The sequence below is a fragment of the Acomys minous genome, assembly GCF_964271855.1.
Source record: "Acomys minous genome assembly, chromosome: 14".
NCBI classification, from domain to species: Eukaryota; Metazoa; Chordata; class Mammalia; order Rodentia; family Muridae; genus Acomys; species Acomys minous.
Genome location: NC_140496.1, coordinates 72,325,004 through 72,352,847, shown reverse-complemented (window position 1 = coordinate 72,352,847; position 27,844 = coordinate 72,325,004). Strand labels below are relative to the sequence as shown.

At 43.1% G+C, this 27,844-nt stretch overlaps 1 protein-coding gene across 3 annotated transcripts in view; it reads left to right on the top strand.

Annotated features, from left to right (window-relative positions):
* CDC14A (cell division cycle 14A) overlaps nt 1–27,844 on the top strand; it is a 160,507-nt gene that overhangs the window by 3,805 nt on the left and 128,858 nt on the right. For 2 of the 3 annotated variants that reach the window (XM_084755763.1, XM_084755762.1), the window contains exons 3-5: nt 5,876–5,971; nt 13,320–13,395; nt 27,048–27,140. In XM_084755763.1, the coding sequence (XP_084611889.1) occupies nt 5,876–5,971; nt 13,320–13,395; nt 27,048–27,140 (265 nt within the window). The remainder of the gene's footprint in view (nt 1–5,875; nt 5,972–13,319; nt 13,396–27,047; nt 27,141–27,844) is intronic. The other variant, XM_084755764.1, reaches the window with a different exon arrangement.

The following is a 27,844-nucleotide window of genomic DNA, read 5'->3' as shown; positions in this document are numbered from 1 at the left end:
GAGACTGAGAGGTCAGTTGGGGACAGACTGAATGTCAGAGTGAGGAACCTGCCGTTACCCTGGCAGGACTTGAGGCTCTTAGAATGGCCCTGGGATGGAGATGGCACAGCTAGATTCATGCTAATTGCAAATAACGTGGCCTCTGTGCCGGCTGCTGTTCTACATGTTCTGTGACTCCTCAGTTACTTTCCCCACAGTTCTGTGCTGCAAGCATTACTGCCAGCCTTTCTTTAGTACACTGATACCAACAGGGATGGCGAGGTTAGGGACTTTGTTTAGTGTCACTGGAATAAGTAGCAGAGCTAGAATTTGAAAACATACCATCTAGTTCCAGGGTACGTACATCCTCCATCCAAAAAGTAATGGCAAAGCATCACTAAAGGCCCAGTGGAGAGGATGCACTTTGGGATGTTCAGGGGGGAAAGAATAAGTGCCTGGATTGCGATGGCGTCAATGACGGTGGAGAGGAGGGATCTGATTCCATGTGTGGGTAGTTGATGAGGCTGCTGAGGAAAGGCTATCAAGCAGGTCTCGGAATAGCCCCCTCACAGTGGGCCTGAGGGCATCGGAAATAGGGCAGACAATGGGCTTGGTGGGAAGATCAGGCATCTGTGTAGGTCACGATGAATTTGAGAAATGTAAGAGATAGTCACGGCTTGGTGTGGTGGTGCACGCCTTTAATCCCAGCACCTCTGTGAGTTCGAGGCTAGCCTGGTCTCCAAAGCAAATCCAGGACAGCCAGGGCTTAGTTTGAAGAGAGTATATCTTTCTTCCCCCCCCCAAGACAGAACCTTGGATGTCTTGGAACTCACTTTTGGAGACCAGGCTGGTCTTGAACTCACAGAGATTCTCTTGCCTCTGCTTCCTCATTGGTGGGATTAAAGTTGGGAGTTTCCTAAGCAGATGATGCAGTTTAAAGAATGAAGCTGTTTCAGAGGAAGAAGAGATCAAAGTTTTCCAGGTTAAGTGAGTAAAGGAAGGAGCTATTAATAATTAGCCAATTGAGAGGCAAGAAAACTGAAGGAAGGAAAGAAGAGGCTGTGGACTATGTCTCTTTGGAAAGATAGAATGAGACAGCCCACAGAGTCCCTGGGTCAGAGGAGTAACCCGGATTCTATCTGTGGAGCACGTCCTGAGGGCAGACACCCTAAAGTGCATGTCTCCAAAGAAGGGAGTGTGTTTATATGCATTGTCACACGGGGCCTCATACAACCTGGTAGCTATAATTATTTGCTGAGTGGCCCAATGAAGTGTCACCTTTGTGAGTAAATTATCACCTCAGAAACAATTAGCTAGGCTCTTTAAATATGAGAGAGTATGTTTAGTCTGGGTAGCGCTGTGTTTTGTGCAGAAGTTTGCTGAGTTATTAAGGATGGTAGACCTCCGTGATTGAAATAATGACCTTCTGAAAAGCCCGAGGAACAAATTTAGCAAAATGGCTTCATGAGGCTAGGCTGTGAGACTTGAGCTAGTTTGTTTTCAAAACAGAGTCTGGCTGTCCTAGAACTCACTATGTAGAAGAAGCTGGGCTTGAACTCACAGAGATGTGGCTGCCTCTGCCTCCTGAGTACTGGGAATACTATACCCAGCTAAGATAAAATTTTGAACATACTTTCTCTGGCCCCCTCTCTCTCTGATTTCACTATATATTCCTAGCTGGCCTGGAACTCAACTTTTACCATGCCTGGATTATACTTGACTCTTAACAGAACTGTCTTCATGACAGCCTAAGACATTTTAATAAAAGGTAGATGCTAAGAAATCAAACTTTGAAGGCAGGTGGTGGTGGCACACTCCTTTAATCCCAGCACTTGGGAGGCAGAGGCAGGTGGATTTCTGAGTTTGAGGGCTGGCCTGGTCTACAGAGCAAGTTCCTATATAGCTAGCCAGAGGTACACAGAGAAACTGTGTTAAAAAAAAAAAAAAAAAAAAAAAAAGAAAGAAAGAAAGAAAGAAAGAAAGAGAGAAAGAAAATTATACTCTGGGCTCTGTGTGTTTTCATAGGCCAGAGTTTAAACAATACTAGTGGTTTGAATAACTGGAGCCTTCAAGGGCTTTATCTGTATCGGACTGACCTCCCCACAGGCTCTTCTCCAGAATTGCTAACTCTCTGGTGTTGGAGTTAGACCCTGTCATCCAAATAGAGGCTAACTATTTTAATAACTTGGCTCATGGTTTTTGGCTCAAGAGTTAGCAAAACCAAATGTGTTAATTATCAGAACCCTTGTGTACTCCTAATGGTGGATCTTGGGCGTGGGGGTTGGATGCTGATGGTGTGGTAAGCTGGTTTGCTGAGAAGGACGGTGTGCTCTGTCTCTGCTTTCAGTCATATACTTTTCCATTCCTTCTGCCCTTTTCAGAAGAAAGGTACTAAAATTTCACGACATAGCTCTAAATAAAGATGCTCAGGCTGGCCGGGGTTTCTTTGGTGAATCCAGGAAATGTCACCAAGTGTTTTTACTTGTTAAGAGAGAAAGCAGCCTTGGCTGGGGCTGCCGCTCAGTTGGAGAGCATTTGCTCGGCGTGTACAAGGGCCTGGGTTTAATGCCAGCCCTGGAATAAAAGATTAAAGAATGAATAGTCTCAGCTGGATACGGTGGCTTCTACTTGGGAAGCTGAGACAGGTAGATCCTTGAGTTCAAGGCCAGCTTGGCCTACATAGTGAGATCCTGCTGCTAAAACAAAACAAAACAAAACAAAACAAAACAAAACAACACATCCCCCCAAAAAACCAAAATGGGCTTTGGCTGTAGCTCAGCCTGTAGAGCGCTTGTGTAGGATGTGTGAGGCGCTGAGTTCAATTTCTGGCATTATATAAACCTGGCATGGTGGTTCAGGCCTGTAATCTCAGCACTAGGTAGCGGAGGCAGGAGGAGAATCAGGAGTTTCAGGTCTTCCTGGGATGCTTGAGACCCTGAGTCAAAACACCAACTAAGGCCAAGCGTGGTGGCGTACACCTGTAATCCCAGCACTGGGGAGGCAGACGCAGGGGGATCGCTGTGAGTTTGAAGCCAGCCTGGTCTACAAAGTGAGTCCAGGACAGCTAAGGCGACACAGAGAAACCCTGTCTCAAAACACCAAAAAACTAAACCAAATAAAAAACAAAAACAAAAAACAGAAATCAAAAACCCAAAAAACAACAACAACAACAAAAATCCAAAACAAAAACAAAAGGATCAAAACACCAACTGAACAACCGACCAACCCAAACCCAAAGTATGGTTCAGACATTCTTTTTTAAAATAATAGAATAGCTTTGATTTGTATTCTGACAATTTCATATATGTAAACAATGCATCCTGGTCATATGTACTCTAACTGCTCTCTTCCCCTCTCCCCAGGAACACCCACTTCATTTCCATTCTCTTTGGACACTTCTGACATACCTCACTTTTGTGTCTTCTGTCTGTCTGTCTGTCTGTCTTAATAACCTATTAAGTCCAATTCGTGCTGCCTGTTGGAAGACTGATCTTATGTAGGCGATCATGACCGTAGTGACTTCAATGGTGCAATAGCCACACCATGTCCGAAAGGCAGCATTTCAACCACTCCTCCCGCTCTTACGTTCCATGATGTTTCCTGAGCCTTGGGTTAGGGTTGACAGCCATGTCCAGTTTAGGGCTGAACACTCAGGAGGCATGCATTCTTAGTACTTTGCATAGTTACAAGTCTCTGCACTCACTACTGACCCCAGCGGAGGGAAACTTCTCTGCCAAGGTTGAACGTAGCACTTATCTATGGGGATAAACAAGAACGTTTAGAAAACAGTCTGACAACACATTGGTTAGCAAAGCAGCAGAAGTAGGTTCCTCTCTAGGGTCTGTGACCTCCAAAGCCGTGATTGGTTTACGCTTGTAGGCCTCCATTTCTTCCTGTGGAGCGACCTCAGACCTAATCCAAAAGCCGTTGGTTGACCCACATCTTTCATGCCATTATTACACTGGTAGGCATATCTAGCCTAGCAGACTTGCTTTTTACATCTTCTGGCCTAAACACATAAGTTGCAAATGTTTACTTGTGGATGTATATACCCTGTGGACACAACTAATGTTATTTTGTAGCATGCATGATAAGGTGGTGCACTTATTGATATACATTTACAGTCAATTCTTCTCCTTCCTCCCTCTCCCCCTCCCCTCCCCTTGCAGTGCTGGGGAATCAAACCCAGGACCTCATGCACGCTAGGCAAGTGTTCTAACATTGAGCTACACGCCTAGCCCTCACAGCCAGTTCCAGTTTTTCTTTTTGGTTTTCTGAGACACGGTCTTACTTTGTAGCCCAGGCTGGCCTTCAGCTCACTATGTAGCCTAGGCTAATCTTCAATTCTTGGTAATCCTCCTGTCTGAACATCTTAGGTGCAGAGGTTACAGATGTGAGCCACTATGCTCAACCCCTCACAGGCTATTCTTAATTATGTGACTCACTGCAATCAGATTTTACTTTCATATTTGTTTGAGTATTTCTTGTTTTGACCTCTTAGGCTTTGGCGATGTATAGTTGGACTTTAATCTCTTTGGGATATGTTTGTTACTCAGTTTTTTTTTTTCCAGCTTGCTTGTGATAACCCTGGCGAAAACACACACTTGAAATGCTAAGGAGTCTTCTTACAGGGCAGGCTTCTGTCAGGCAGCATGAGAGAGTGATCCAAGTGGGCTGTAGGAGATGGGCTCGGTGCCAGGTCCCCCCCAGGGCAGTTTCATTATTTTTGTTTGAAGTAGACTCCTAAGACATCAGATGTGCTCACTTGTAAGTTCATAAACACATTCCCACAGTAAGTGACTGACTTAGTCACAGCTCAGAACAACTTTGTGCAGCAACAATAACAAAAGGACTGCACACATTTCTTTCTCTCTCTCTTTCTTTCTTTTTTTAATTGGGTGGAAATCCCAACAACTTAAAATCTGTAAGTGGCTGAAAATTGCCGTGCAAGAAGTTATAGGTGGGTGGAGTGAGAATTAGTTGCGGGGCACTGTGCAAATGCAATGGGTGAGCACAGGTAAAGTGGCAAGAGAACGGAGGGCAGGGTATGAAGCTGTAGCCTTCTGTGTTAGGAGAGAAGAAAACAAGAACTCCTTACTGCCTGATTACTGCGAGACTTTTTCATAGAGCGATGTTTGATGTGTAGTGACCACCGGGCATGTCATGACCAGTACTACAAGGTTTTGTCCATTGTCATATCCATAGCCCTAGCACTATGCTTGGCATAAGAGTGATGCCCCAGAAATTCAAGTTGAATGAATGAATGAGGAAGGAAGGGAGGGAAGGAAGGAAGGGAGGGAGAAAGGAAGGGAGGGAGGGAAGGAGGAAGGGAGGGAAGGAGGAAGGGAGGGAAGGAAGAAGGGAGGGAGGAAGGCAGGTAGACAGGTAGACAGGGACAGAAACTTTTTATTTCAGCCAGAGTCCTAGGAAAAGGTGTGTTTAGGAAGAGCCTGTTTAGGAGGGACACTTGATTGGAGAGAAGTCACAGGTGAGGATGAGCCGCACTGTGGAATGCTGGGTAGCAGCCCATTGGCCTTACTGATGAATGGAAAGGAACTGACCAGCGCTCTGGACACAAGTGGTCCCACAGTTGGAGGGAACTTTAGGGACTACGTTTCTCTAGCTTGGATGACTGGGATACAGTGACGGGATAAGTAGGTTTATGTGTTTATGTCCGGAGGAGGAAGACCTGCTTGCGATCATGGTTCTCTCTGGTGGTGTCGGGTGGGAAACTGAAAGTAAAAAGGGCTCAGAAAGTGAACAATACCTGACCCGAATACTTAGCCAGTTACGGGTTTAAAGTGTGGGGAGTTGTGTGGGACAGCTGATCTCAAGTTCTCTGGACTTAGGGTTTGAGTTGCACTTTCTACACTTAACTGTGGAATTTATTGTTTAGTTTTTTAGGGTCTAATTTCAATTTAATGAAGAAAAGAAGTTGGTTTTTAAAAAGTAAACCCAGTACTTCCGGGACCACCAAAGAATTGTATACTGGGTGAGGCCTTTCAAGTTCTGTTGTTCTGGTTGAAATATGTCTAGTCCTTGATAACCTGGATAAATGACACCTGATAAATGACCACAGCTATTTGTGGTTGGTGATGGGTTCCTCCATAAGAAACATTTGCATTTGCTAAAGACAGTGGCTCATATGCCTGTGATCCTAATGAGTCTGAGGCAGGAGGATACCTCTATGTTTGAGGCCAGCCTAGGCTATAGAGTGAGAACTTGTCTCAAACAAACATTTGTATTGAACAATAGTTTTAAATTTATTTTGTTTATTTGTGAGTGTGTGTGTATGTGCACACACACACAAACCACAGTGCAAACATGAAGGTCAGAGGACAACTTCGTTGAGTCATTTCTCTCTTTGTACCTTTACATGGTTCCAGAGACTGAACTCAGGGTGTCAAACTTTTGTGGCAAACACCCTCAGCTGATGAGCCATCTCCTCAGCCCTGAGCTATCTTTTAAAATCGAAGCCTTTCTGTTACTAAACAAATTAGTATTTTGGTTTTCAACATAGTCCTATCTTGTTGATGAATAGAAGAATTTGCTAGTTTGGCTTACTTTCCTTATAAAATATAATTTTCTTTTGAGTTGTAGAAACTCAAAAGAGTTTTGGTTTATTTCAAATTGGCCTCCTTCATCAATATATGGCAGGAGAGCATTTAAAAAAAAAACTTTCATCTGGGAAGCTGACAGTTTTCTAAAGTACCCGATACAAAGAATGGGAAAGTTCTATATGTGTGTTTTGGAGGAGCTGGAGGCCAGCTCATGCTATCCTACCAAACTGCATCTTTAACCTACAAAGGTCTGACATGAAATCCCACCTAGCCTCAGACTTTTCCAGAATGAACCTGTGTTTCTGTCTTAATGAATGGACTGGTTGTTTTCCATAACTATGAATGCACTGACTAAATAGTTCACTGATTCAGGTTTAAGACTTTCCAAAGATTAAAAGGGCCTGAGCCGGTGAGATGGCTCAGAGGGCATATGTTCTTACTCCCGAGCCTGAGGAGCTAAGTTTCAGCCTCCAGGACTCACATGGTGACAACCACAAGTTATCCTCTTATCTGTACATACATGTTGTGGCATTTGCATGCACATAGACACAGATACACACACACATACACACACACACACTTGAATACATACACATGCATGCATACACACACTCAAATACATATAACACACACACACTTGAATGCACACATATACATGCATACACACACACAAATACATATAACACACACACATGAATACATACATGCATGCATACACACACACTCAAATACATATAACACACACACACACATACACACACACACTTTTCTGGCATACCAAATGGTTCCTGTTAGCTAACATTTTTGCCTTCTGTTGGTGCCATTTGGCTAATTTTTACTGATAACATCTATAAATTGAGCTTCTCTCCTCTTACCCTTACCCCTTTCTTCCTTCTTTCTCTATGTTTCTTTAGACAGGGTCCAGCTCTACAGCCCACGCTGCCCTGAGCTTGTGACGATCCTCCTGCTGCAGACTCCTGAGTCCTGGGATGACACATGATCACAGCTGGCCTGGGGTTAGCGCTTTCTTGGTGCTGCTAGCTGGTGGGTCAGTGCACTTGCCACTGACCACCACTTGCACCCTGGCCTGCTGTGAGCCTAACTGGGTTTCAGAATGTTGAGTCTGAAACAAGAGTAGCCTTTGCGTGAGCCTGAGCCTCTTGTAAACATAGCTAAAGGGCATACATACATTCATTGAAAGCTTTAAAGAGAAACAATCCAACTTTGCTGGATTCAGGCTCACTTGGATTGCAGATTGATGAGATTTCTGAGTTGGGAATCCAAGCATAACTGGTTTCTTTCTACTGTTTGTTTGTGTGTGTGTGGTGTTCTGTGTGTGTACCTGTTTATGTGGGGCATGAGACAAGAATTCTCCAAGGAAGGGTGACTGGGCTGACCTAACGCACAAGTACGTGTTAACCAGGGGTAGGGGGTAGTGTATAAAGGTCTGAAGCAGGAACTCAAAACATCCCTCGTGGCTTGAGCTTGCCACTAATAAGCTGAGGAAATGTTGCAAAAATAAGTCTCCAAAGAGAGAAGGAAGGAGCTGTAGCCCCTGGGTCCTTGGAGGCAAGGTTGAGGGTGTGGGGTTTAGTTCCAGGGGCTTGGGGAGGTAATGTGAGCATTGCCGCTGGGGTTAGCGTAGGGTTCCCTTTTCAGGGACCTGAGCTGCTTTCAGATAGGCGAGAGCTAGCCTTTTATGTACGGTGGATCAGTCATCACTCTGCCGCAGCTATGGGAATGTACTGGCTGCCTGGTCCCCTTGCTTTCAGTAGCTGCCGGTGAATAGCAGGGTTAGCTTCCGTGGTTGAAAATGCCAAGTCGGTGGGAATGAGTTTTAATCTTAGCAGAGCATTCCTGGAGAAGCCGCCTCTTGCTGTCATTAATTGAAATCTTGAAGGGGCTTTCCTTTCATTGACTTCCTCCAGAATTATAGAGCTGGATTCTGGAGGGTTCCTTGACACCCCCTGGCCTTGTTTTGGCTTTAAGGCAGAGTGGTCACATCACTCATCTTATACACACCCCTACTATGTGCCTGGGACTAAAGAAAGTGCTAAGCGGAGAAGGTCCCTTAGCGTGAGGCATCTGAGATTTCCTGAACCAATATGTCAGGGTCAGGAGTGAGAGCTGATTCTGAGGCTAAGACACTAAGACACCAGCTTAGGGTTGCAGCATCATCCAATGGGTACTGGAATCCTTCGGTAGCAAGTGGCCTTTGGTCCTCGTTTAGGCTGTCCTGTACACAGGGAACTTGGTAGGTACTCAGCCGCTGGCCCCCGTGACTGTGGCAGGCCGTGGGCATGGAAGACACCCCAACTTTTGCCTCCACGTCTTAGGTTACTATTCATCAAGCACTTAGGATCTTCTGAAACTGTGATCATTATGAGTTTTCCTCATGATCAAAAACATCTGGCTGGAGGGCAAATATTAGCTGATAGACCACATGCAGTACTGGCTTATCTCAAAAAAGCCAGTAGACACACCTGTATAATCTGTGTGTTAAAGGGACAATGGTAGTTTAGCATATCATATATATATATATATGCTGTAATACTTACAGGTTTTCTTAGTAGGTGGTGAATTTATTGTGGGTAGGAACTGTGGGCAGCGAGTTTTCATCAGATATTGGAGTGAGCAAATGAACAGACAGTATCAAAAATTTTTTTAATTAAATATGGCTGGGGAGATGGTCCAGTGGCTTGTCTGATAACCTGAGTTCACACTGCCAGAACTCACAGACGTGCCCAATGCTGTAGCGCAAGAGTCTGTAATTCCAGCATGCTCCTCTGGGGCAATGGTAGGTGGTAGGCAAAGACAGGATACTTTGCAGAGGCTCCTGGGCCAGGGAGCCGTGCTCATACAGCCACGAGGAGACTGTTTCAAACAAGGAGAGGTGAGGACCAACACCCAAAGGCTGGCCTCAGATCTCCACATTCATAGGTGGCATTTAATATGCAGCCCCATACATGAACACACATACACACACACACACAAGCACTGTATACGCTCTTACAGAACTTTTCTCATTTTATTTAAAACTCAATGTTCTTTCTGGTTTCGTAAGAACTCTTTAATTAATATGTTCACTTGTAGCATCTTGCTCAGAATGGGTGGCCATACATTTTGTTTCCGGAACAGGCGGTGCACTTACTGAATTAAAAACAAAACTGTTGCCTGATGTTCATGTCTTAAACTTCTTGAGATTCATTGTAGCAATTGATCTATAACTTGCCAACCTTGTTAGAAGCAAAGCATGTCGTGGTGAGGTGATTGTTGTTTATTCATTCATTTGGAAAAGAAAGTGCTTCGATTAAATGAAATACTATATCTACCTACCCGAATGAGAGTGGAATACCGCCCCTGTCTACTTAGACAAAGTGGGGTAGGGGTCCTTGCTTTGTCTTTCAGTTGAGATGTTTTGCTGGGCTGAATGGACAGAACGGGGAAGGCACTGGTCACTGTTTGGACTACAAGTAGAAGAGAAGTTCATTTTCAGCTTTTTATTTTCTTTAAAAAGAAAATTAAATAAAAGAAATTGTGTGTGTGTGTGTGTGTGTGTGTGTGTGTGTGTGTGTGTGTGTTTGTGTGTATTATTACAGGAGCTAACAAAGGGATGCTTTTCTTCCCCCTCCCCCCTCGCTCCCTCCTTCCCTTCTTCCTCCTCTTCCACCCCGTCTTTTTCTTTCTTTCTTTTCATAACTGGGTTTCTCTGTGTAGCTTTGGCTCCTGGAACTTGCTCTGCAGACCAGGCTGGCCTTGAATTTACAGAGCTGGGATTAAAGGTGTGTGCCACCACCAGCCAGCTAGGGACGTCTTTTTTGAGTTGCTTCTCTCTTGTATTTTTTTGGGATAGTATCTCTTACTGAAAGCAATTTATCCATATCTATTTCTTGGTGCTCAGCAAGGTCCTTAATTTGTGGTGGCCACTGTTGTGTGTCTATCATCCTTTCGGTGTGGTTGCTTTCTACAGTTCAGTTCTGTAGCCATTAGCCACACGTGGCTGTTGACTATATTTTAATGGGAAATGTCTTCAGCTTTCAGATAGGAAAGCTGACATTTTAGTTTACTTGTCATTTTAAGTAGCCTTCATCTATTCATCTATTCTCCATGTTGGAGAATTCCAGGTCATTGTAAAGATGAGGCCCACCTTTGGCGTACTTGGTTTTGTGTTACTGGAGGATACCCACTCATCTTCCTGGAATTTGGTAAAATAGTTCTGCTCATTTACCATTCTGCCTCCAAAAGTGACTTCCTGTCAGTGGGCCTCATTGTTAAACTGTGTAGCTTTGAGCATGAGGTTGGAGTTGATGCATAGTGGGTAAAATAAAGTTGGAATGACATGACTTAGATTCTTTGTGCTTTTTTTCCCCTTAATTTCATTTTGTATATTCTTTATGTGTTTGGGTGCTTTGTTTGCATGTATGTCTGTGCACTATGTGTGTGCAAAGCACATGGAGGCCAGAAAAGGGGCATTGGATTCCTTGGGACCAAAGTTACAGGTGGTTGGGAGCCATCATGTAGGCGTTGGGAATTTAACCCTAGTCCTCTGGAAGAGCAGCCACTAACCTGTCACCTCTCCAGTCCTGACTTGCGCTTCTGTGAAGCTTGTTTAGCATGAATTTCAGGAGCTGAGAAAATGACCAGAATTCCACATTTAATGGTCAATATGCATGTTCTGACAGGAAAAAAAAAAAAAAGCCACGGTATGTGTGTTAAAAAGTGCTGTTTCTAATAAACCCTAGAACGAGCAAATCTGTGCTGTAAAAATAGTGTTGCCCTAACCAATGCACTTAGGGAATCTATTAAATACATGGTCCTCATTTCCGCCCCTGGTGCTGGGGGTTGAACCTTAGCTGTGTGCATGCTGAGTGTGTGCTGTGCCACTGAGCCTACTCCTTCAGCCCAGAGTCTAGTGGTTTTCAGAGGGACCCTGTTTATACTTATAGCCTCGCACCACACTGGGAACTTTAGGAATAAATTAACGCCACACTGGGGACATTAGAAGTGAATCAGGAACTTTTACTTCAACTCACTAGATCTTTCTTTTTTGGGGCCATTTTGTGTTATTATTATTATTATTATTTTTTCATGAACCCTGTGTACGAAGTCAGCCAGTTTTAGTGCTATAAATTCCAAAACATTCCTACTTAAGGCCAGTAGGTCTTGGCTGACGTGTAGTTGGAGTGACATATGTAATTTAGGTGGCAGAGAAGATATAGATGTCTTCCTCAGTTAGAGGGTGTTTTGAAGATGGTTTTCTTTTTTCTTTTCAAACTTGACGGTTTTTAGTACATTTGTGCTCTAGACTGAGTTGAATTTAGAGTACTGATGGCCTTTTCTGCCCGATGACTCATTTTTGTTGTTGTATTGCATCTAGGACATCCTTCCAAATATGTAAGGTGTTAATAGGGTTTGTGGTAAGGAAGCTCCAGTTGCAGTTGATTAGGCAGAATTTACATGTAAAATCCTCCGTGATATGTGGCTATGCGCACTTTGTTGAAAGGGTCACTGAAAAACGGTAAGTTGTGGAGTTTGCATTTTAAGGCCATCTTGAGGAAGCTGAGGAGAGTGACAAGAGGGGCGAGTGCTCTAGGGAAGAGGACTGATGACAGAGGACTGCATTAGGGAAGGGGTAGATGTGTCTTGTGGAGTGAAGATTCCTGAAGGGGCCCTGTTAGCGGACAAGGTCAGCCTTGAAGCTGGGAGCTGCCGTGTTAACGCTTTGGTTGCTGGGTGGCGGAACCATCGGTGAGTGGTGTGGAGCCACTCGCTCGGCATTTTTGAGCCATCGGAGGATTGATGTGTGCAATGAAATGAACTGTCATTGGGAAGAACCCTGAGAATTCCAAGGACGTAGCTAGGATGCAGGGGTGCGTGGCTTCTGATGCTACAGTGGGAGCAGAAAGGGGAGGGGCGTGTGAGAGTGGTAGCTCATTTCATGTGTGTTTTTGCTGTATTGTGCTTGAAGGTTTCATGCTTCAGTGACTCAGGAAAGCTCAGGGCCTTTTTGAAAGGAAAACTGGCTTGTAGGCACACTGACTTTGAGGTTGATGGAAGGTCGGTCCAGTAGAAAGCTAAAGGCGAAGAAGCACTGCTTTCAAAAACCCACAAACAAGAAAATCTTGGCTGTAACAATAGTGCTCCCCTAACCAATGTAGTAGTTAGGGATGTGTTTATATGGACTTGTCATTTCCTTCCCATTGGGTCACTGTCACGACACCAGTGGATAAGAGAGATTTACATTCAGGTGGATGACTGTATTCTGGAGATGTAGGGGAAGGCGAGAAGAGCCAGCATGTCTTATAGTGCAGGACGTTTAAGAAGAATGGACAGGGGAGAAAGGACCACTGTACTTAGGATACATGAGGGTGTTTGGATGGAAGATGTGCAATTAGGATAGAGTTCATACGCTTTGTGATGGAGTCAGTGAAGATGTACATGCAGGGCGGAGTAGATTCCGCATTAGGTAATTCACATTCCTCATTCCCTTGGTTGCTTTTCAATCCTTTCATCCAGATGGCACATCAAGCAGTTGAAAGGACTTAAACCTGAAAAGTGCCCAAATAGTTCTCCATTAAGAGAATGGTTAGACACGTGTAGGGCATGGACAGGGGGGACCTGAGTTACCTGGATTGGCATGGACCAGCTACTTATGTAATGAATCTATCACTGATGATAACTAAAGTGTGATTACAAATTAGATGAAATTAAGAGTGAGCGTCTATATTAATGAAAACTGTGCTTGTCCTAAATGCTATTTTATATATGTATATATCTCAGTTTCTATGCAGATTTTGGACCTCTGAACTTGGCAATGGTGTACAGATACTGCTGTAAACTAAACAAGAAACTAAAAGTGAGTATTCTAGACGTGTTTGTGTTTTGGAATTAAAATGTTTAAGTCAGAAAAACCTGCCCAGTGGGACCGTTTTGCACACATATGGTTTAACCAGGTGATTTTGATCTTTAGACATTTTCGAGAGGTCGTCCAGGAGTTGAAATTGATCCTCCTGGTTGTACCACAAAGGGCATGTTTAAGCTCTTTCTTTTCTCAGGACAGCCAACCGCAATATGAGCCGAATGAAGTCATTGCAACAGTGATCTAAGAGCGGGGCACAGCCTTTTAGGTTGTTAATGAGTCTGTCAGATCCCCTCATGGGATAATTTTGCAAAGCCTTCAGATCTGCCTGTGGATGCTGCAGTAGGGTGGCGAAAGGGCTCATCAGGCACATAACCAGGTTTTGTTGGGTCAAGAAAGAAAAATTTTCATATTTGTTGAACGTCATCTCTGCAGAGTTAATAACCAAGTGAGAGCCACGAATCAACAGTGATAGAATTACCTGCTGTGACAGACTGTGGGCCGCATTCAGTGTTAGCCTGCAGTGTTTATTTTACATGACATCCTTCTCATTTTCCATATGTATGTAGGGATTTTGTCATGTAGACTTTTTCCTTTTAAACTCTGAGTGTATAAGAAAGGTACCATTGTAGGTTTCTAGGACCCTCTGGATCCATCTATTTCCCCATTCTCCCATGCTTCTCTCACCTAGAGTCCCAATAGGATGTCCTCCTCTCTGTTCCACTTTCTTGGTAAGTGAAGACTTTCATGGGGCATATTCCTTGGGAACATTATGATGGGCAGATCTGGGCCCAGGGGTCCTGTTCAAACTATGGTACCAGCCAAGGACAATACGTGCAGTAAACTTCGAACCCCTACACAGATCTAGCCAATGGACAGGACATTCTCCACAATTGAGTGGAAAGTGGGGTCTGACTTTCACACGAACTCTGGTGTCCCATATTTGACCATGTCCTTTGGATGGGGAGACCTGGTGGCACTTAGAGGAAGGATAGCAGGCTACCAAGAAGAGACTTGATACCCTATGAGTATATACAGAGGTCCCCCTTAGTCACAGTCATAGGGGAGGGGAGTAAGGGGAAAATGAGAGGGTGGGAGGAATGGGAGGATACAAGGGATGGGCTAACAATTGAGATGTAATATGAATAAATTAATAAAATATATATTAAAAAAAGAAAGGTACCATTTATAGTACTAGAGTTATTAAGTTTACTACATGAGTAACAATATTTATAGATTTTTTTCCAATTTCTATATGAATTCCTTGAATGTTTCAGTTTTGGAAAACGGTACACCACAATATGTGCTTATAAGATGATCACAGACTTAAAATGCTTAGTGCTTTATTTTCTAAGTTGGATAAAGTGTGGCTGTTCTACACTACAGTGTCTTATACACATAACTGTTCAGTGACCACCTTTTGGATTTTGTTTGAACGTAGATATAAATATAGCCTGGCAGAGCATTTTCTGTATAATATTTTGTATACTTTATACATTTACAGATTTTTGCCATCAACCTCAGTGTATTATATGGTCATACAATGACTTCTCAGTTAACAATTATATGACACAAAAACCTATAACACCCAACTCATTTAGGAATTATCTGACTTGAAAATGAATTTGTAAATTCACTTAGGGTAAACAAGAGCCAAGATGATACTGTCCGTAGTTTTGAAAAATAAGTATTTTTTTTAATGATCCTATGGAAATAAATCATAACTTTTTTAGTGTAAAATGAACTTTACATGACTGGACTAATAATGGAAGGATCATTAGTCAATGTTTGAACCTCATGTTTTTCTTGGGAGGATCTAGAAACTTTCTAGTGCACATGCTCTCTGTCTCTCTGTGTGTATGTCTGTCTCTCTGTCTCTCTGTCCTCTGTTTCTCTGTCTTTCTGCTTCTCTCTCTCTCTTCCCCCCTCTCTCTCTCTGTGTGTGTAGGTACACACATACATATGTGGGGTGGCTAGAGGCAGACTTTGGGTATCCTGCTCTATCAGTCTCCACCATATTCCCCTGAGACAGGGTCTCTCATTGAACCTGGAGCGTACCATTTGGGTAGTCTGGCTAACCTTTCTCTGTCCTCTAGGTCTGAGGTCACCAGTCTGTGTAGCCTCCCTCTCCCCCACTTTTACATGGGTACTACGAATCCAAACTCAGGTCCTTACACCTGTATAACAGATGGTCGTACCCACTAGTTTGTCTCTCAAGCCCCATTTCCTGGTTACACAATCCTGTAGTTGGCATGAACTGTGTATTACAAGTAACCTGTATGGGACCTAAATACAATCTGGAGTTACCAGAGAGAAAGAAATCCTTATTGGGAAGATGAAATCATGCATCTCACTGAGCATTCTACTTATGTAGATGGATTGGTACCATATTCTGTACCTAATAAGCTTGGGTGAGCGGGTATAAAGACTTGTTTAAATATCCTTTCATGTCCAAAACTTCCTTACATCATTATGAAAGTTCATTCAAGTTCAGGCAGCCTCCTTGGTTCATTCCAGTGGTCAGTAATCAGCTAGATCCTGGAATAATGTTCTTAGTTTTAATATAATCAATAGGTACTCTGTAGCTTTCAGAAGGACTGACTTCTCAATACTCAAATGTTACTAAGTCTTGGCCTCTTTCAGTGAACCATGTCAAATAGAATATTTTTATCAGGAGACAAAGATTTATGCTAGCAGTTAAAGCCCAAATTGCCTTGGACCTGTGAAATTTGTTTCTTCTTCTATGAAGTAGGAATTCTAGCCGGGGGCATGGTGGTACACACCCTTAATCCCAGCATTTGGGAGGCAGAGGCAGGTGAGTTCGAAGCCAATCTGGTCTACAGAGTCAGTTCCAGGAAGCCCAGAGCTACATAATAGACCTTGTCTCAAAAAAAGAAATACCAAAAGAGAAAGAAAAAAAGAAATGTTAAGAATTCTAGAGCTGCCTGGGATGGAGTCAGGGTTGGCTCACAATATGTGCAAAAGAGCTTTGCAAAATTTTAAAAATGTAGCTGCTATGCCAAATCACATTCCTAATGTCACAGTTGTAAGTTCAGGTAGGAAGTAGAATAGATCTTATGGGAAGGCTTGAATACCCGCTTTAACCTGAGTGCTGTCCTTTCCCTAAGGGGAAAGCCAGTCAGTATCTATTTAGGAATGTAAAGGACTAACATGCATATATAAGTGAGTATATACCATTTGAGTCTTTCTGCTTCTGGGTTAACTCACTTATTATGATCATTTCTAGCTCAATCCATTTATCCACAAATTTCGGGAATTCCTTGTTTTTAATAGCTGAGTAGTATTCCATAGTATAAATGTACCACAGTTTCTTTATCCATTCTTCTATTGAGGGACACTTAGGCTGTTTCCACGTTCTGGCTATTATGAATAAGGCTGCTATGAACATGGTTGAGCAAATTTTCTTGTTGTGTGCTGGAGCATCCTTTGACCATGTCCTCTGGAGGGGGAGACCTGGTGGCACTCAGAGGAAGGACAGCAGGTTACCAAGAAGAGACTTGATACTCTATGAACATATACGGGGGGAGGTAATCCCCCTCAGGAACAGTCATAGGGGAGGGGAATAAGGGGAAAATGGGAGGGAGGGAAGAATGGGAGGATACAAGGGATGGGATAACCATTGAGATGTAACAAGAATAAATTAATAAAGGAGAAAAAAAAAGGAATGTAAATGACAGCTGTCAAGACACAGGGAGAGCACAGGGAGAGATGTGTGACCTGCTCAGTGTCACAATAGGTAAAGTCAAAACTACGAGTCAGTGTTCACATCCATAGCTTTGCCTTGGGGGTACCCTGGGCTTTGGGATTAGCATCCTTCTTACCTGTCCAGAGGCTGTGGCTGCCACCCTGGATATGTCCTCTTCAGGAACCAGACTCCCTGCTCTCCCTGCCACACATGCCTCACAGCCACATTCTCCCTCTCACCCTGCCAGCAACGTCTCTGTACTTGCAGTCTCTCTATCATCTCAGAGCCTTGGCACCTGCCCGATGCTTCTCCTTTGGTATCCACGGTTCTTCATCTTGGCTGGCGCCATGGCAACTTGCTGGCTTTACCTCCTTGGATGGTTCCATGTACTGGGACCATGATTTACTGGGAACCTCAGGACTCTTGCCACCCCAGCCTTGCACTTTTTTCCCCCATATTCAAAGCTTAATATTTATTCAACGAGTACAAGTTGAGTAGCAAACACACAGCTAATTATCCCTTCTTACATGGTTTAGACTGTATAACGTACAAGACTGGTGTGGGAAATAATATTGTTAGCATCCTTGCTTTTCTCTCCTCCAACATCAGGATCTATTGATGGCACTACTTTCCAAACTGGTTTCTCTAGACCTCCTAGAGTCTCTCTGAACTGCCTGATATTCTTTTACTAAAGCCCTTTCTTTTGTATTTTTATTTTTAATTTGTTCGCTTTATATCCCGATTGGAGCACCCTCTTTCCCTCATACACTCTCCCTTTCCTTGCTTAGTCCTCGGAAAGGGGGAGCCATCCTTCCCTAACATCTGACCTCAGCCTATCAAGTCTCATCTGCACTGCCCGCATCCTCTTCCTCTGTGGCCTAACAAGGCCGCCCCACCAGGGGGAAGTGATCTATGCCCGGGGGCCAGACTGAGCCTTGTACTTTATCCAGCTCATACATTCAACTTGTCACCATGGCCTGGCTGACTGAACGCCACGTCCCTCTGGCTTAATTCCGAGTGTGTGTGTGTGTGTGTGTGTGTGTGTGTGTGTGTGTGTGTGTGTGTGTGTGTGTTATGCTTGCTGTGACATGTATGTGGAGGTCAGAGGACACCTTACAGAAGGTAGTTCTCTTTTTCCATTATGTGCATCCTGAGGATCAAACTTGGGTTGTCAGGCCTAGTGGCAAGTACGTTTAACTGCTGAGCTATCTTACTGTCCTCCTTTATAATATTTTAATTGATAGCTTCGTGTTAGAATTCTTCTCTTATGTGATTTCTTGTTTTGTTTTGTTTTTTTAACATTCACAATTTTATTATTTTTTAACACTATGCTTTAGGCACATGTTTTCTATTTTAAAATTTTTTATTCCTTCAAGTTAAAATTTTATGATTTTTTTCCCTTCCTACTTTTATGCCTGAGGTATGTAGATCCCCCCCCCCTGTGAATTCTATTCCAATCCCCAGGTTTCTCATATCTTAAATAACGTAGGTGTGTTTTCAGGTCAGTGCTCTGAGATGATGATGATTTATTGACTTGTCCATGCACATTTGATTCCCAGTGACTTTAGTTTTAATTATGTTGGCCAGAATGGAAATTATCCTATAAATATTTGCTCAAAGTACCCTAAACAAAAACTGCTATGCCTACCACCAGCAAAAAACATCTGCTCGTTTTAAGCGGTTTAACAGAGCGTTACTAAGGCGTTGCGCAATCGTAGGTTAGCGTTTGTTCCTCCTCACCAATTCTTACTGTGAGGAAGCAGCAACCAAAGCAGACAGAGTTCCTGGCGTGAGAGCAACTGAGCAAGTGGGTGTGCTGTTTAGTGGCAAGCGTCATCAGCGATTGATAGATGAGGTCTGGCATGGTCAACCTGGTATTTCAAGGCATCTATAAACCCTGAAATTACACGCACACTTTGGTGTGTACTTACATTTTCCTCCTGGGAAGATTCATTGCTCTTTATTAGTTCTCAGAGGTATCCTAGGCTCAGACAATGCTAAGAACACTGAATTGCAATATAAATGCTTCAAGACTGTGTTAGCAGAGACAAAATTGGCAGTTAATTAAAAAAAAAAAAAGACAACACTTTCTCATAATTTAATCAGTTAAAAAAAATCAAAGCCAATTGAAAAGACAGAAGATTTAAGAAAAGTAATACGACTGGACAAGCTTTTCTTAACGGAGTCAGGGCATTATTAGCGGCTGATTTTCCTTTTCCTCAGAGAGACAGAAACTCTTTGCTGGGGTTAAAAAAAATTAGAAGAAAGGAGTCGTTTTCTAGGGCAGCAACTTAAAAAACAAAGCACAACAGCTGCTGCTGTGAATCAACAGGACAATTACAGTAATCTTGGACCATTTTGAAAAGATTCAAAGAACATCCAGAGACATTTGCAAAGCATCCCTGTTACCTCCCCAGGATAAAAGCGCAAGAAGAGCGGGCATCCTGGAAGAAAGGATTGTATTAAAGCACCGAGAGGCCTGGCAGGGGCTGGGTTCTGGGAATGCCCTTGTTACTGAATGGATCAGGGCAGTAATTCTATCTTGGAACCCAGGCAGCTGCCATGTTCTCAGGTGGTTACACACAAGAACTCTTTTGATGTAACGATAGGCGGGTGCCCCCTTTCTATAATGACAGAACCATGTTGAGATCTCCTCAGCAGTATTCTTCTGTTTCAGGTGAATGGGGCAGGGGAAGGGGGAAAAAAAAGCGAGCTACATTCTGGAGACAGTCCATGTAGTTTAAAGAGGTAGTGGGATTGTGACTCAAGGCACGAAAGCACATTTAGAGCTTGTAAGGCAAGGCGTGGATGGGTGCTTTGTGTGCATTCAGAAATCCTCAGGCTGGAAGGCCTTGATGAGATAATTCTCAAATGCCTTCAACTGTATGACTAGAATGCTCAAACACATGCACGCACACTCAAGTAACTAGGATGGCCTGGAGTTTACTGTACAGCTGAGGATGGTCTTGAACTCCCTGTCCTGCCTTCTGCCTACTGAGAAACGAAATTTATGAGTGATTGTTTTTTGACCAAACGTGCCATTTACTAATGCAATCTACTGGGTTTGAAACAAAAATAGACCATAAAGAAGCACCTGTTTTCTTTCAAAATAAACATTTCAGCCTGTTTTCTTCATCTTAGCTCCAAGCAAAACGTGAACCGTATTTTATTTTGTGCAGCCAAAGAAAATGTTCAAGAAAGTCCCTTTCCTGAGAAATCTGGAGGTAAACACGGAGAGTCCTGGCTGCTCCCTGGAAGACCTGCTCACTTTAGTGCTTTGGCAGTGACCTCTGATGGCTGTCCAGGTGCTCATGGCCGTGGCCATCACTGGGCTAACCTAGTGACCAGTAAGAGAGCGATGCCTTGGCTACCATGGTCCCTGCGCTGTGATCGCCTTTCTCTGACACCAGCAATACTCGCTTGCTCAAAGATACGCATGGGCTGTATTTCTTATCAAGGAGCATATTAATCTGCTGTACCAGTATCTTCCTTACCCCAGTCAGACCGATTCACATAGCTTAGTCAGACCACATGACTCAAAGAGTTTACTTCTAGCACGGCCAGCAACTTTATCCAAAGGCTGCTTCAAAAACCAGTGCGCCCTTATGTGGCCCATTAACTCTGTTTCTTGTAAGTTTTGCGCTTGCTTGTGTCCCATTTTGCTGCTGGACGGTTAAGTGGTTTGTGGTTTCCTGATCTAAACGGAACGAGTGCATGCTCTCTGTATGTCATTGTCATGCAAGGTTGCTCTGTGCGATTTTCTATGCTAGCATTCCTTCATTTTCTCCTACCTCCGAGCTTCCGTGGCTTGTTGGTCTTACAAAATTCCTATACCCGAATGCAACCTTTCATGTAGCTTTTCATTCAGAGACAGAAAATGTGTATGTGGCGTCATTCCCTTGATCTTCATATCTGCCTGTCACAGCGGTCACTTTGCCTGCTTGACAAGGACCATGAAATATCTTTGATGATACGCTACATACTTACTGTGACCTATGTGACTCTCATAAAACTCTGATTCTCAGGTAAGCAAAGCAGGTCTGCAAGCCTCTCTAGATTAGGCTGTGTAAGTCGAGAGATGCCGTTCTGTTGAGCGTCTCTTTAGCTTGTTAAACAAAACAGTCATTGTCTATAACGTGTGTCCTGTGAACGCATCCCCGTGTAGCTGTTCCCTTGTTTGCAAGAAGCCTTAGCCAATATTTTGAATTGGGTATTCATTAACTTGAGATCACACATCGACTAGAGACAGGGTCCCCTCATAAAGTGTCCACAGAACAGCTGCTCAGCACATGCTGATTGGAGTGTTGGGATTTCTTTAGCCTGGTAACCAGGTACAGCAAAATGGTTGGTGTTCTGTCTACAGACATGCCCTGTGATGGATACATTCTTTAAAAAAAAAAAAAAGAGGATGTTAAATTTGTGGCATGCACCATTAATCTCAGCACTTGAGAGGCAGAGGTAGGCCAGCCTGGCTTACATAACAAGTTCCAGTGATACACAATGAGTCTGTTAAAAACAAACAAGCAAAACCCTTAAATTTGTGGTCAGCATCTATGACATATGAAAATGTCCATGGAATTTTGGATTTTGGCTTCTTTCAAACATGGAAAGATCTGACGGTGTTATGCCCAAGTCTTGCACGGAAACAGCAGGGTTGAGTTATGTGCTTTGAAAGGAACTTCCTTTGTCATTTGTCACTTGGTTCACTCCAAGTTCTAGGACTCTGAGAGTATCTACGTTTTGAGCTTCTGGAACGACTCTGCTGAATGACCATTGAAAGCCCTTGTTTCTGAGGTGTCATTTCCTGTAATGGGTGCATTTGTTTATTGTGACAGAGGTTTCTTAAGAGTCAGTGGAAATGTTTTTGTGTAATGTGCTTTTAAAAGGTACATAGCATGATTTAGAATTCTTTCACAAGGGACTTTAATTTTTTTTTCAGGAGGCAGTCTGGCTAAGTGCATGATGTTTCAGGATCATGGCATTTTTAAAGGGGTGGGCTGAGGAGGGGGGCCTCATATTTGCATGTAACTTTCTTCCAGAATTTACCAATAAATGTACACCAGTGGATTTCCCAGGCTCTGTTCCACTGAGCCAGAAACTCTAGGTGGGCAGAGTGGCCAATCAATGCCTGCTGAGCTCTCCAGAGCTTTCTATACTGGCCCTTTGCAAGCATGCAACAGAGTACAGCAAGATAATAATAAAATATAATGGAGTTTAGGTTTGAATTTGTTTTACTTTATTTTTTTAATTTTTGAAAAAATTTCTTACTGCTGACCTTTTTAGCCCAAGACTTATTTAATGAGTTCTGAGCCACACAAAACTTTGCATGCCCCCATAATTGAGGTTTACACCGATTATCAGGCTCAGCGAGAGAGTTCTGGATCCCTCCTGCCTCCCACACTTGTCTGTGTAAGTGTTTGCAGCAAGCCTTTCCTGGTAGCTGGCTTATGTTCTGGTAAACCGTAGCATGCTTAGTATATTTCAGCCTTGTGTGGGACCTCTGCTTTGAGAAGCACTCTGTGTGCCGTTAAGCCGGACCCCTCCGGAATCGTTCCTGGGACTTTGGGAAATGATGACATAAAGTGATTGGCCAACAGATATTAGCTGCTGCTGCTGCTGCTGCTAGGCCTGGCTGTCTACTTAGCTTGAGAAGGTTCAGGAGACTGTCCTTGTCAGTTTCGAGATAGGAATCTAAAATATATAGACGGGTAGTGGCTAGCGAGTGTGCTTTGTCATGGTCGTGCACAGGCCAGTCGGTTAGAGGGCTTCCTTTGGACACATCTTCCTTTTTGTGTTTAAGACTGGCTTGACCTTGACCTGACCTGTGTTTACATTCGCTTTGTTGTTGTGCAGTGTTGGTTTTTTTTGTTTTGTTTTGTGTGTGTGTGTGTGTGTGTGTGTGTGTGTGTGTGTGTGCGCTCTCTCAGCATCTCATATAAAGAAATAAAGAATCCCTAAGAATGGGGAAAGCCAGACAAAGGACCATGACTTTGTGAATGTTCTTCTTGAAGAGCCAGGTCTACCTAGGAGACCGTAGAGGAGATGGGCCAGAGGCATGAGGCTGTCCCCTGGGCTTAAGGCAGAAACTCAGAAGATGTCAGTGGGCTTGTCTGTAAAGAATCCTGCTGTCCCTAAACTTGGTCTCTCCCTGAAAGATAAGGTTTTACAATCTTATTGTTTACTTGTCCTGTTGCTGTGACAAAATTCCTAGCAGAGGCAACTTCAGGAAGGGTTCGCTTTGACTCAGTCTGAGGGCACAGACCGCCATGGCGGGGAGGTCATGGTGGCAAGAATGTGAAGGGCTGTTGGAAGAGTGGAGAGGCAGACGTTGCCACACAGCTCTCTTTGTTCTTTTGAACTCAGCGTGGGCCCCACCATGGGGACTGGTGCTGCTCACATGCAGGATGAAGCTCTCTGGCAGATATGTCTGGAGCTTTGTCTCCTAGAGGACTCTTGCTCCTGTCATGTGTGGCATCATATTCATGAAAGGCCTTGAGAGATGTGTGGATATGTTCCCATTGGATGGTGGTGGTTTAATGTCCTTGGATTGCAATACATGGCAGGTGTGTGTGTGTGTGTGTGTGTGTGTGTGTGTGTGTGTGTGTGTGTTTGTGTGTATTGAAATGGTGTTTTTCTTTTCATATTTGAAAGGGAAAACATTGAAGATTTTTTAAAAAATCACTCCAATCACATAAAACATTAGCTAAATAGCTGACAAAAATGTTTTCTTATCCACATTGCTTTTCACTACAGCGATAGGATGTCTCCACGGGAAAATTGGCACTGGTGGCCAGCCACTGTGGGTCAGGGTAGCTATAGGAGGGAGCATGGGAGAGATGAAGGGGACGTTAGCTAAGGCTGCAGTTTACAAGGCTCTCGTCTGCTGTCACTCAACTTTGAGTTGGTTTTGACTCCTTGGGCAAGAACTCCACTCCCTGTGGTCTGACCTGAGGGACAGTGGCCAGGTTTCACAACTTGGAAACCATTTCTCAGCTGTAGAGCTTTGGCGACCTATACTCTGCAAGTCTAAAAGCATCTAAGTAGGAGAAGTGCCCCCAAGTGTCTCCCTCTAAGTCAGCTGTAAGCTTACAACAGATACAAGTCTGCTTCCCTTGGCAGCTTTCTGTGGGAAATCCTTTGAAATAGTTAAAATTTCTAGGGCTGAGGTGGTGGCTCAGCCAACTTGACAAGCCCGATGACCCGAGTGTGTAAAGAGCTGGATGTGGTGGCATGTGTCTGTCGTCTCAGCATCCCTTAGTGAGACAGGAAGTGGTGACAGGGGAATTGCCTTGTAGCCTGGAGTACAAAAGCACATTAGCAGAAACAATAAAAGAGACCCAGGCCTAATATGGTGGAAGGCAAGAACAGACTGTACAGTTGTCCTTGGACCTCCCTGTGTCAGCACTCGGGAGGCAGAGGCAGGTGGATCTCTGTGAGTTTAAGCCTGTTCTGCATGTGGGCTGTGATGGACACTCTCTACCCCATGTACTAATAAAGTAGCCAAAATTTCTAGATGAATTTTTTTTTGTGAAGAATACTATCTTTTGTAATTTTTGAAAGCTTGTGAAATTTAAGAAATTGTAAGTTTTTTTTTTTTTTACAAAAAATTCAGCTTGTGTTATCTTTGCTTTAAAAAGTGTTTATAGATAGATACACAGTGATAAGAAAATCTTTCTCAGAGCCTGTCCTTCAGCTTCATGGTTCCATCTCAAGGTAGACTTTTATCCCATGTAATTTAGACAGAAAGGGGGAAATAGGGCAAGAACAAGAAATCATAGAAATTAAAAAAAGTCTTACCCTAAGCCCAGAATAAACCAGCAGAACCATGCATCTGGGCATGACATGATCCAAGAGCACTTGGAAGTGGAGGTGGGAGGAACAGGAGTTCAAGGTCAGCCTTGACAGCAAAGTGAGTTCAAGGCCAGTCTGGCTTACTTGAGGCCCCGTTTAAAAGAAAGAAAGCAAAAACAGAAACAGACAAATAAACAAAGACACCAACTTCGACCGAGAGATGCACATTCATAACACTGGAAGAGCGGTATGAGAAGTAGATTTAATTTCACACTCTGAAACCGTAGTGTTGGTGTGATACCAAACTGCTCTCTAGACAAGCATCAGAAAAAGAACCAGGGCTTCAGCATACACTGTGGCCAGCTTCCTCCTCACAGTGGTTTAGGGACACTGGCCACACAGGAGTGGAAAGCTAGGAGCTGCTCAGTCCTTGTGCTCAGTCCGACCCATGTGCAAAGCCTCACTTGTGTAAGGCAGTCTTTAGAGAGTGAAACTCAGAGACCAGGGACATGTTAAAGACCCTCCACTCCCCTTTGCTAATCAATTATAACTTATGGAAGGAGAGCACAGCAACCAGGGGGCAGAGGCAGGTGGATCTCAATGAGTTCAAGGCCAGCCTCTTCTACATAGCAAGTTCCAGACCAGCCAGGGCTACATAGTGAGACCTTGTTTGAAACAAAACAAAACAAGACAATTACCCCTACCTTATTGGACAAATAGTGAATTAAAAAAAAAAATCCAGAGACTCAGGAATTCAAAATTGAGAGAGCAAGAAGCCACGTGTGAACACCATTGATGATAGCCTCGAAGTCTTTAGAATAATTTCAGTATATATACTTAATGAAATTGAATTAAACACAACTAGTTTTTTCCTCTTTGCTTCATATGGAAAAAAAAACCCCATCGATAATTACAGATTGTCATGATTTAGACACCAACTTTCAAAAGTTCAGTTAACAAGGATATCACTGTTTTTAGAAAATGTGACTTGCAGTTATTCGTGTCTAAAGGGCACTGAATGGCTCTTGGCCTTTAGCGGGGATACATGTAGCTACCTGCTTTCATGCATTATGCTGAAACAATGCACCTTAGCTCTTAGATTTTGCTTTCTTTTCCTTGTAGAAAGTAACGTGGTAGTGGATTCTTTTGTTGCCTGTGTTCAGTGTCATGGGTATAATAATCCACTTACGTTTCCAGTATGACTTTACAGGCAATATTAAAGGCATTTTTTTTTGTGCCTGTATTTACTGGATGATAGAAGCGGTCCCTGGAAGTATAGTTTTATGTGCCTACATTTAAATAGCCATTTGTCACTATACCATAATAGTCAGGCAACCCAAGGAAATTGTGTAGACTTAATTCAGCCACATCCATGTTTTCTAGATTTGAATTGTGACTAATAACTTGTTTAATTTAGCATATCTAATTATTAGTTTTCATGTTTAGCATGTATTTAACAAACCATTTGGCTTTATTTTGGATTCACTTCAATAGTTGAGCATGTTGCATATTGCCTGGCATATAGCAAGTGCTTAATGATTGAGCTCGTGGATTTAATATATGGCTGTTGAATTATGATGCTCGCTGATGTCCTTTTGATGGTTCCTCTTTCTTCCACTAATCACTTTCTTTAAGTTAATTAAAAGGGAGACATTAGAGTATGCACTAGAAAGAAAATTTTAACAGTAGTCTTTGAAAATGAAAGTTTTGGAAAACGCAATAGGATGGTTGGCATATCTTACACTGTAAGATATGAAAGGCACATCACCATCTCTTGGAGTCAAAGTGTCAAGCTGAGAATAAAAAAGAGTGGCTAAATCAAATGTGTAGGATCAAGAATAAATGATGAAAATGTGTTCACACAATTGGAGAATGAATGATTTAGTTACTTTCATTCTCAGACATCCATGTTTGTTAAATTGTCAGTTCTTAGGTTCAGGTGGCTGCAAACAAAAAGGGAGCTAGTAGCCCTTCCCCACCCCAAGATGTTGAGTAGGGCCCCCCTTAGCTCCAAACACTCATGTCTGAATACCACTGTAGCTAGCCTTGAAAGGTGTTACATTGTAAGAACTGCGACACTTGCTGAAGGTGAGAGAAGATTGTAAATGCTGCCTGTTTGCCTGTGGTAACATTCTGTGTTCTCTCCTTCTAGTCATACAGTTTATCAAGAAAGAAGATAGTGCACTACACCTGTTTCGACCAGAGGAAAAGAGCAAACGCAGCATTCTTGATAGGTGCTTATGCTGTAAGTACTTTATGTGTGGTTATTTTTTTGCGATCAAGATGGTGGACTGCTAACACTGTTAAGTCTCTAGCTAACACTATCAGATCTCAAGGTGCGTTCCACTGGGACAGGAGGGGTATGTTATTAGCGGGTCGGGAATTGATTGGGAATGGACAGTGGACTAACATCAATGAAGTATTTAATTGTTGTTGTTGTTGTTAGTATTATTACTGCTGGATTGCTCTGAGGCAGTTGTCTCTATGGCTGGTCTTAAATTTGAGATACATTTCTTGTCTCAGCCTCTTTAGTGTGAGGATTTCATGCCTGAGCCATCTTGTCTAGATATAGATTTATTTTTGGATTGTTAGTGAGAGACTCTTGGAATTGATGATGTAGAATCAGATTCTATTGTTCTCAGCATTTTAGTGCAAAGAGCATCTATACCAAGCCAGAACATACCCAAGGGAACAGCTATGTTTATGAGTGAAATATAATATGATAGAAAATTTCAAGCCTGCTAAGGTGCTTTTTCTATGGGGGTAAGGGGGCAGACAGGATGCTCTAGACAGCAAAGGAGAGGATTATTATTGTTGATTTAAAAAAAAATCAATCCATGCATTCATCTATACAGATGTTTGCCATAGAAAAAAATGGAATATGAACCATGCAAACATTATAACCGCCCTAATCACTCATTATGATCTTTACAAAAGTAAATTTGAGTC